The 10525-nt window shown below is 40.6% G+C and overlaps 1 protein-coding gene across 1 annotated transcript in view; it reads left to right on the top strand.

Moving 5' to 3' along the window:
* The first annotated feature begins 1266 nt into the window (after nucleotides 1–1266).
* Nucleotides 1267–10525, top strand: part of NYAP2 (neuronal tyrosine-phosphorylated phosphoinositide-3-kinase adaptor 2) — a 204186-nt gene continuing 194927 nt past the window's right edge. The window contains exon 1 of the mRNA XM_029226104.1: nucleotides 1267–1487. Coding sequence (XP_029081937.1) covers nucleotides 1267–1487 — 221 coding nt within the window. The remainder of the gene's footprint in view (nucleotides 1488–10525) is intronic.

The following is a 10525-nucleotide window of genomic DNA, read 5'->3' as shown; positions in this document are numbered from 1 at the left end:
AGAGATTTCCCTTTCTCTTCTTTGTTCTCACAGCTCCCAGGGACTCAGCTATGGATTCGGCCCTGCCTCTGCGTGTAGGTCGCCAGAGGGCGTCTGTTCTTCGCTCAGACAGGACGGGGTTAAAGGAGCCGCTGATTCGGGGGCTCTGGCTCACTCAGGCCGGAGGGAGGGAGGAGCACGGAGTGCGGGGCGGGCCTGCGGCAGCAGAGACCGGCGTGACGTTGCACCAGCCTGTTGCGCGCCGTGCGTTTTCCTGGGGAAGCTATCCCTGGATCCCGTGACCCTGGCAGTGGCGGGCTGCACAGGCTCCCTGGAAGGGAGGTGTGGATGGTAACCTGTGCTCGCACACAGGCTTCTTGGTGGAGGCAGCAGCAGCCTTACGTCTCATGCCCGTCTCTGGGGTCCGCGCTTTTAGCCGCGGCTCGCGCCCGTCTCTGGGGCTCCTTTAAGCAGAGCTCTTAAACCCCTCTCCTCGCGCACCAGGAAACAAAGAGGGAAGAAAAAGTCTCTTGCCTCTTTGGCAGGTCCAGACCTTTTCCCGGACTCCCTCCTGGCTAACCGTGGCGCACTAACCCCCTGCAGGCTGTGTTCACGCCGCCAACCCTAGTCCTGTCCTGCGCTCCACCCGAAACCCAAGCCTCAGCTCCCAGCCCCGCCCGCCCCTGCGGGTGAGCAGACAAGCCTCTCGGCCTGGTGAGTGCCGGTCGCCCCTGATCCTCTGTGCGGGAATCTCTCCGCTTTGCCCTCCGCACCCCTGTTGCTGCGCTCTCCTCCGCAGCCCCGAAGCTTCCCCCCTCCGCCACCCGCAGTCTCCGCCCGCGAAGGGGCTTCCTAGTGTGTGAAAACCTTTCCTCCTTCATGGCTCCCTCCCACTGGTGCAGGTCCCGTCCCTTTTCTTTTGTCTCTGTTTATTCTTTTTCCTTTTGCCCTACCCAGGTACGTGGGGAGTTTCTTGCCTTTTGGGAGGTCTGAGGTCTTCTGCCAGCGTTCAGTAGGTGTTCTGTAGGAGTTGTCCCACGTGTAGATGTAATTCTGGTGTGTCTGTGGGCAGGAAGGTGATCTCCGCGTCTTACTCTTCCGCCATCTTCCCGGAAGCCTCCTGACTGTAATTTCTAATGAAACATTTTCTCTAAGTAGATCCCGCCATAATCATTGGAGTTTGGGGCTGACAAGATGTTAAGAGAATAAGCAGCACCTTGCTTTTAAAACCACATCTTTGATGAAGGTAAAATGTGTTCTCATCCCACAGGAAGTGTTCCTTTTCACATGAAATCCTCCAGGATGATGAGTTCTAATCCTGAGGAAGACCCTCTGGACACGTTTCTCCAGTATATTGAGGATATGGGGATGAAGGCCTACGACGGATTGGTTATTCAGAATGCATCGGACATTGCGCGAGAAAATGATCGCTTGAGAAATGAAACAAACCTGGCCTACTTGAAGGAAAAGAATGAAAAACGCCGAAGACAAGAAGAAGCAATAAAACGGTACGTATAAATGAAAGTGTTCTGAGTTTTGCACACCTCAGGGTATCTGTGAGTTCTGCAGAGGCTGTGATGCTGTCACCTGGTCAAGAAGGGGTTTGTCAAAGTTAGACTTGAGGAGAGAAAGTGAAAGTGTCTTCTCAACTGTGATGAAAACACAACGCAGCCTACTGACAGGACACTTGCCTTAGTTAACAAAAGTTATTTACTTTTGTGTCGTGAGTATGGAGACGCAGACGGGGTGGGGAAAGAATTCAGTTTCCTCTAAATAAAAGTTCTTACTGAACAATCTCTCGATAAAAGATTAAGGGAACACACACTTTAATATTTAATGAAAATCCCTGTATTTAATGGTCTTTGTATCATCCTTATAAGAGAGTTCACCATCTTCCTAGATTATGAAAAGACTTGTCAGTAATTATAATTATGTGAGTTTCTGAAGTGGAATGCTCAGTGTGTGCCCTCTGTGTAGAATTCTGTGGCTATTACATCTCTTGTCTGGTACTGAGTGCCCCAGGTTTGTTCAAATGAAATGACTTTTATGCTGCAAAACCTACCTGCTACAAGCAGATGAGCCCCGATTACAGCCTCCAAATGGAGGCTAAGTTCCCTAGCGTGCTGAGACCAAAGTAAGGATACACATCTTTTGATTTTTCCAAAAAATGTTACAATATTTTCTGAGTGTATGTGTTTCTGAGTGTATCCTTTCTAGGATGCACTAAGTGCCCTTTCTTAGAACAACTTTTTTTTTTTTTCTGCTAATTACCTCTGATGAACTTCTTTTTTGTTAACCAAGATGTATTTTTTTATACATTTATTTATTTTATTTATTTATTTTTGACTGCATTGGGTCTTCGGGCAAGCGGGCTACTCTTCGTTGCAGTGCCCACGGGTTTCTCATTGCTGTGGCCTCTCTCGTTGCGGAGCACTGGCTCTAGAGCACAGGCTCAGTAGTTGTGGCATGTGGGCTTAGTTGCTCCGAGGCATTTGGGATCTTCCCAGACCAGGGGTCGAACCCGTGTCCTTTGCACTGGCAGGCAGATCCTTAACCACTGCGCCACCAGGGAAGCCCTGAACTTCTATATGTAGGTAAACATTTTAATTTACTTTTGTGAGTCTAAGGTTTCAGAAACTCAGAACAAAAAAGGTTATCCTATGTGATTTCTAAAGTAACTTCATCTCTAAAATCTAAAGTTTCCCAGTCTTGCCATTAAACATAATTCACTCTTTTCTCTAAGCATAGAGACAAAATTATTTGCTGAATAGTTCTATTAGATTGTACAGAGCACCCCAGGGTGCTTATCACTGTATTATTAGCTTCTGTGTTTCATCAACAACCTCAGAAAGTTTCTATCTAAAGATCCATAGATATTAAGAAAGTAAAAATGACTCATTTTAAGTGGTCAAGTGTTCAAAGGGGCATTACCAACAATTCCAAGGAGTCAAAAGTCCAGGGGACAGGGGCTGGAATTTAGGTAGGTGGAGACAGCAAAACCCTGTCATTGCATGGTAAATGAGGTCCAGGAAATTCAGTTAAGTAAACTTTGTGTTAGTTCCTGCTACATTAACAAAGCAATATTTTCTAGAATTATATTACAAACATAAAGATAGTTCAGATCACACATTGAATTGAAAAAGTCCCAAACGATCTGGACAATTTTGCTTCCACATCACACTGTCAACACAATATAAAACTGTAGTCTAGCCCTGCTTAAGAACAGAGTAAGGTCAAGAGAAGTCACCCACCCTGTGTGTGTGTGTTGGGGGGGAGGTGTATGTTTAATCAATGTCGATGTCTTGTTTGAAACAGTTCTTCTGAGTATGAGTGTTCTTTCTTGTATCAAATAAGTAGAGATTCAAAGAGGGGAGAAAAAAAGGTACTTGTCAGTTTTATTTTTTAATAAATTTATTTATTTATTGGCTGTGTTGAGTCTTCGTTGCTGCATGCTGGCTTTCCCTAGTTGCAGAGAGCGGGGGCCACTCTTTGTTGTGGTGCGTGGGTTTCTCATTGTGGTGAGCACGGGCCCCAGGTGTGCGGGCCTCCGCAGCTGTGGCACACGGGCTCAGTAGTTGTGGCTCCGGGCTCTAGAGCACAGGCTCAGTAGTTATGGTGCACGGGCCTAGTTGCTCCGTGGCATGTGGGATGTGGGATCTTCCTGGACCAGGGCTCGAACCCATGTCCCTCGCATTGGCAGGCAGATTCTTAACCACTGTGCCACCAGGGAAATCCCTACTTGTCAGTTTTAAGTTAGCAGTTTATCTTTCTATAATCAGATTAGGAGGCAAATGAAGAACCCACTGGTAGCAGGAAGAAACAAGAGCCTTCTAGGATCTGGCATTTGAGGAGATAGATGTTCAGTTACTGTGCACTTTCATTGTTTCCATAGCAGGACATAAGCCAGAGATGTGGGAGTAGGTATGCCTGAAGCCAGCTTACTCTTAAGGTTCCATAGCAATGTTGCTTGTAAAGCTGTTGTTGCCACAGTAGTTGGTATTACCCACAGGAGAGTTATAAATGTGTGTACTTTATGTCGCAGTGACCTAGTGACGGTGGCATTTTAGATGATGATGCTATTCAGAATTTGTCAGTAGATGTGGGTGGAGTTGAAGAATAAACCAACTTCCCAGGCATGGGGACACCACCTAGAGGTCAACAGACTGCTAGGTCATAGTAAAGTGAGCTGATGTTCAAGTTGAATTCTGACCCCACCCATGAAATAAGGGGTCAGGCATAGAGGCTTTAATCCTGGAAGCAAGAAATGATGCTGAACCCGTGAGCTAGATAGGGCATCTCTCACCTGAGGTCAAGGTGATTAGAGACAATGAGCAAACAATGCACACAATATGTGACATGGTTGATGATGTTCAAGTTACAATGTAAGTTTCATGAGAAGAATGACTCTTTGTATATACAGTTCTTAGAACAGGATCTGAAGCCAACTTATTGTTCAATAAACAACTTGCTGTTAAGTATATTCATTCATTGGTGAAATATTTATTGAAACCTTACTAAGTGCCAGGAAATGTTCTAGACCTTTATGAGACAGCAATGAACAGAACAAAGTTCCTGGTTGTAAAAGAATTATATTCTGAGAGAAGGGTGAAAGAGAGGCAACATGAAAGAAATAAGTATAAATAAATATATATGATAGGTGGTAATAAATTTTTACACTGTAAAACAAAGCAGGGTGAGGGCAATAAGAATAGAGGCCAGGGAAGACCTCTGAAATCCAACTACAGCTGAGCAGAGACATTAGACATTGGGAGCCTGTTGCCAGAGACAGGAGCCACATGGCTGTCTGGGGAAGAGAATTCTCGACAGAAGAAACAGCAAGTTTGATGTGTTCCAAGAAGGGAAGGTGTCATGTGGTGACCAAGCAAAGATGGAAGGGGCCTAAGTTCAACTGGTAGTGGGGCCACCAGGTAATGTAAAGCATTATAAGTTCATGTTTTACTCTAAAAGAAAAAAAAAATATTCATTGAAGATTTCTTGAGCAGAGGTATGGCATACCCTAAACTGCCCTTTTTAACAAGGATTACTCTGGTTTTTATGTGTTGAACAGATGGACAGGGCATAGTTGGATGCAGGGAATTCAGAGAGAAAGCTTTTGTAGTAATTCAAGTGAGAGATGATGGTAGTTTGGACCAGGGTGGTACTAGTAAATGTGGCATAAAATGCTAAAATTTGGGGTACCAGTAAAATTTTCTAATTGATGAGACATAGAAGTTGAATAAGAGAAAGGAATTGAAGATGGCTCTAAAGTTTGTCTCGTTGCTGTTCTGGTTCTGTTGTTGTTATGTTATGTTTCGTTTTTCCTGAAACAACTAGAAGAATGCTGCATCCACTTAATGAAATGGTAAAGACTAAAACAGGGAGTAAGTTTAGTTTAAATGGTGGGGGAATGGGAGTTCAGCTTTCATAAGCCAGTGCTGGGAGCTCTTTTAGATATTCAAGTGGAGAATTCTGGATAGGCAGTTGGATCCAGGGCTCATGGTGGAGATCAAAACTGGAGGTTTTAATATGAGAGTCATAGATTTTTTTACAGTCATGAGCCTGGTTAAGGATCCCTAGGACCTAAAATTAGATAGAGAGGATAAAAGCACATAGGACTGTTCCTTGGGACACCTAATTGTTTACATGACAGGAACAGTAGAAGAATCCAGTAAGAACAGCTAGTGGGATAAGAGAAGAATCACCAAGGCGGGTGTTGCCTCAGAGTGAAATGACAAAAGTGATTAAAGAAGAGAGAGAGATTTTACTGGTAGATCAAATATATTGAATCCTGAGGATTGAATAATGCCTTTTACTACATTGGTGTTGTTGACAAGAACAGTTTTGGTGGAGGTCTGGGGACAAAACGCAGTGGAGTCATGTTCACAAGAGGATGCAAAAAGAGGAATTGAAACAAGGAAGAGAGGAATAGAGAACTATTTTAGGAACTTTCGAGGTTAAACAAAATTCACAAATATGGAGAGTAGTTGAAGGGGGAAGAGAGGTCTATAGTGTTCTGTTTTTCTGGTTTTTCCCTTTAAGCAGAGGGAAAACTAGCTTATCTGAAATGCTGATATGAAAGATTACAGTAGAAAGGGAAATGTTAACGACTTAAGAGAGGGAAGGAAAAATTACTGTGATTATGTCCTTGAGTAGGTGGGAAGGGATGGGATCTCATGTATTTCAGATAGGAATGTTCAGCCACAATGTACAGGTGACTGAGCAATGAATGAACGGATGACTAATTCTGTATGACGGTCCCAAACCTGGCTCCTCAAACACCATTTTATTATTGTGCCATAGGTATCACACACGCTAGGAACTGAAAGATGTAGTATGTATCTTGCTATCAGTAACTCCTCCCCACTCTTTCCTACACTCTTTCCCCCAAATGTTTTCTGGAATCCTAATTTAAAGTGCAAATATCTTTGGAAGAGAAAAATACTAGTAAAATCTCCTAAATTTTGAGACTTCTCAGATGACTTTCTTTTTTGTTTATTTTTTGTTGAGGTTTTTTATTAAAGTATAGTTGATTTACAATGTTTCAGGTGTACAGCAAAATGAATATATATATATATATATAATTTTTCAGATTCTTTTCCTTTATAGATTATTACAAAATATTGAATATAGTTCTCTGTGCTCTACAGTAGGTCCTTGTTGTTTATCTATTTTATACATAATAGTGTGTATCTGTTAATCCCGAATTCCTAATTTATCCCTCCCCTCCTTTCCCCTTTAGCAACTATAAGTTTGTTTTCAGTCTGTGAGTCTGTTTCTGTTTTGCAAATAAGTTCATTTGTAGCATTCTTTTTTTTTAGATTCCACATATAAGTGATATCATAGGATATTTACTTCACTTAGTATTATGATCTCTAGGTGCATCCATGTTGCCCAGATGACTTTCTTTTACAAAAGCAGGGCCCATGCACAGTGTGAGGACATACATAGAAGTCTCTGGATGTTGTCTTGGGAAGAGTTGGAGAGAGAAAACATGAAAGGAGCCAAAAGTGTCATGATTGGGCAGCAGGAGGAGACTAAAGTCCTCCCTGACTTGGGGTGGGGCTATAGCTGCAGATAGCTCAAGTTATTCCATCTCAGTACCCGTTGAAATGTTCAAATTTAATTTTTATTTTGTTCATATGGTGACCAGTATTCTGGAATTCTGACAATTTAAAAGTATAATAAATCTTAAATATTATATAGAATATTCTCACAGTACATTTTTAGAATTGCTTCAACAACGTTCTTAATAGGAAGTGTATTTTTAAAATTTTTGAAAATTTCCTAGCAAGATTCTGGTCACACAGGAATTCTGAGTTCCAGAGATGGCGACCAAAGCAGAATACCCACATCTAAATTTCACACATAATTTAATACTTTTAACATGCAATTTATGTCAAGTTGTAGAGGAAATTCAACATGACATTAATGAACACAGTCTAATCAATTAAAATTCTTTATCACGTCTGCCAAATGCCTTCTTTAATATATACTATGATTTAATATATAGGATATAAATGCTGAAAAATCTAAAGATGGAGCATGTTTGACCTTGAAAAGGCATTGATGATAATTCTCTGTGAAATATGCCAGTTGCAATTTCAGAAATGTGCAGACTGCCAGGGATTGCTTAAAAAATGGGAATAGGATTTCATATGATTGACCTTCTAGATCACGTGTGCTAAAATGCCTTTTGTGTTGAAGCTGGGAAGCTTAAAACACTGAGCTCTTAGAAAAGGAATACCCTCATCACATTCTCAGTGTTCTAAGTCACTTAAGCTTTCTGAGCCCAATTCCTTATTTTTAAACTAACCTGAGTCCTTTGTCACTACTAACTTTCTTGTACCTTCACTTCCATTTCTCAAATGGGATTTTACTGAAAAGTCTTATTGGGTGAAACATTTCAAATAAATAAAAAGTGATACTGTTCGTTAGTACTTTTCTTAACAGCCCCAAATAACATTTGGTGAGAAAGAAAGAGAGAGATAGACTCAAAGGGGAAAAGTTAACGGAGAATGAAAAAATATTTCAATAGCTCATCATTTCTGCTATTTTAAATTCTCATGGTTTTCTGCAGGCACTGTTAAATGAGATTTTATTTTTTATTAAAAAGCCTATTAGAAAACAAACATGCAAAATCTACAGTTTCAAACGAGTGAGATCACTTGAGATGGGTTACAAAACCCTAGTTTGTCATGTGTGTGGGTGAAGAGGGATGTTTAAGACAGAGATGATAGGTATATTGAACCATTGACACACATAGGCACTAGCCATTAAGAAGGAGGCAACTGACCAATGAGAACAGTCTGGTTACAAACAACCTGTAAGGCAGTACCTGTGTGTACCTGTGAACATATGTCTGCTTTGGGGATTCACTCTTTACAGGAAACATCTTGTTCAGGACATCTAGTAAGAATATTCACTGAGGAAGAGGGGCATAAAAGATCATCTGGTATACCAAACGATGCATGCTTAGGTTTGAGGCTTCCTTCCCTTCATGTGAATTTTTCTATCTGGATTCTGGAGCTAGTCCCTGCATTGTCTCATTTTACTATTAGCCACAGTATTTTGACAACAATATAGGACATATCCCTTAAATAAAAAGCAACAAGAAAATGTGCTCCCAGTACATGCCTTTCTGAGTATTTTTTCTGTTGTAGAAAGGGGTTGAATTTTTTTTTCTAATAAAACAAATGCTACATTAGTGAAATTCTCCCAAACATTGCAAGTCCGCAAGACAGCTCTGGGCTTTAGCAAAGTGGTTCTGACACAAAGGACTACTTAAGCTGATTAAGAATGTCTCTATTCCCTGTGGATGCCCTCAAGGGATCTATATGAGGTTATATTTCCTGTTTAAAAGTGACAGTCAGAAATGGAATTAGATTAGTTACAGCTCCTTTAAAAAAATACATGCATTTGTATATTAGGATATATACTTGGAAGTTATTTAAATTTGAAGGTTTCAGTATCTCTGTTAGTCAAAGAGAAACAAAGCACCAGGAAAGTTCATCCTTTAGATGATACAGAAAAAAAAAGTAAAAATTAAAAAAAAATTGCTTTCCCTTTACTAAAGCATTGTTACTTAAAAAAAGCAAACGATTCTGATACCAAAGTTTAGAATTGGTTAATATTTTAAATGATTACCCAAAGACATAATTACATTGAGAGCTCTTACTAGAGAAATGTTAACAGTTACATAAATCCTATTTAGATAGTTATGGCTTCTGGAATCATACTCATGATTTGTGACAGACTTTATGGAAATAGGGAGCATTTACTGAAGTACATTTTAGCGAGCGATATATCCATTCAGTGCAACGTGAATAGCTACTTTGGTCATGAATAGGTAATCTCACTGGGTTTGATTTAATTGCAGGTATGTAGAAAAATGAAATGCTCTATTTGTGTATGAAAATGGATGTTCATTTTGTTCAGGTGAAGTGAGGACCATTAAATGAAACAGGGTTCAGAAACTTTCAGAAATGCTCTACAGCTAGCTTAGAATATTTAGAAATACTCTACAGCCAGCTCTATCTCCTATGCTTAAAGCATAGGGAACAAACCCCCAAAGCCCTCAGCCATACTCCTATCTAGAATGAAACCCAAATCTGCAGCGTGTCAGGGTCTTGCTGGAATGAATCAGCTGATCTGATCTGATGTGAATTTCTGACCTAATTTTGCTGTAGGACTCAGGGCTCAGGCAGAGGAAACAAGGTTAATGTGTTGATAAGGGGGTGAGATTAAACAGCAGAGAGTATCTTAATAACCCTCTCTAATTTCAGCTTCCTCTTGTGTTTGTGATTAATTCCAGTCACTTTTCTATTAATCATTTCAGAGGACCACAAGATGCTTTGCTTATTTTTTTGTTGTTGCTAAAATTGTGCATCCAGATTTCTTTTTTCAAAGCTAAATAAGATATCCAGACATTGGAGTAATTTTCACTAGAATACCAAATGCATGAGGAGATTTTTATTCATAGGACCATACGATTAGAGGAGAGAATTCAATAATTTGCCTTGTTCATCCCTCACTGCTCTATATTGAGCCAGAAGCCAAATCTACAAGGCTGATCCTAAATGAATTGATTTATTTAAAATGTTCTATTTTTTTTAGCGCTGGAGGGGAAAGTTAATATTAATGAGCGTATATCTAATGATACCACTTATGCTCATTAATATTAACTTTCCGCACTTAGCCTAAGGACACCACATTTGTCCATTTTGGCTGTTGTGCCAGTTCACTTTATAAGTCAAAATGGTGTCTGTCCTGCTGGGCTCCTGTTTTCAGTAAGGGTCGCCACAGTCTTAAGAGGATTTATACAAACATTAGCATTCCTCTGTTTACGATTCACATTACATCTGTATTTGTAATAGATGTGATTTTAGGTTTTTCACTCCATCACCTGCCAAGGCAATTGGAGGTCACGTTAAGAGGGACCTTTAATGGCTCGTGTTAAGGTAAGCCTTTATTCTTCTCACATACCTTTCTGAGAGCTATTTGTACTTCTGGTTGTTTCAACTTTAATTACATCTGGGACCTAGCACTC

The sequence above is a fragment of the Monodon monoceros genome, unplaced genomic scaffold (genome assembly GCF_005190385.1).
Source record: "Monodon monoceros isolate NGI ecotype Baffin Bay Population unplaced genomic scaffold, NGI_Narwhal_1 Super_Scaffold_16, whole genome shotgun sequence".
Classification (NCBI taxonomy): domain Eukaryota; kingdom Metazoa; phylum Chordata; class Mammalia; order Artiodactyla; family Monodontidae; genus Monodon; species Monodon monoceros.
The sequence above is the reverse complement of the archived record's forward strand: the minus strand, read 5'-3'. Positions and strand labels throughout refer to the sequence as shown.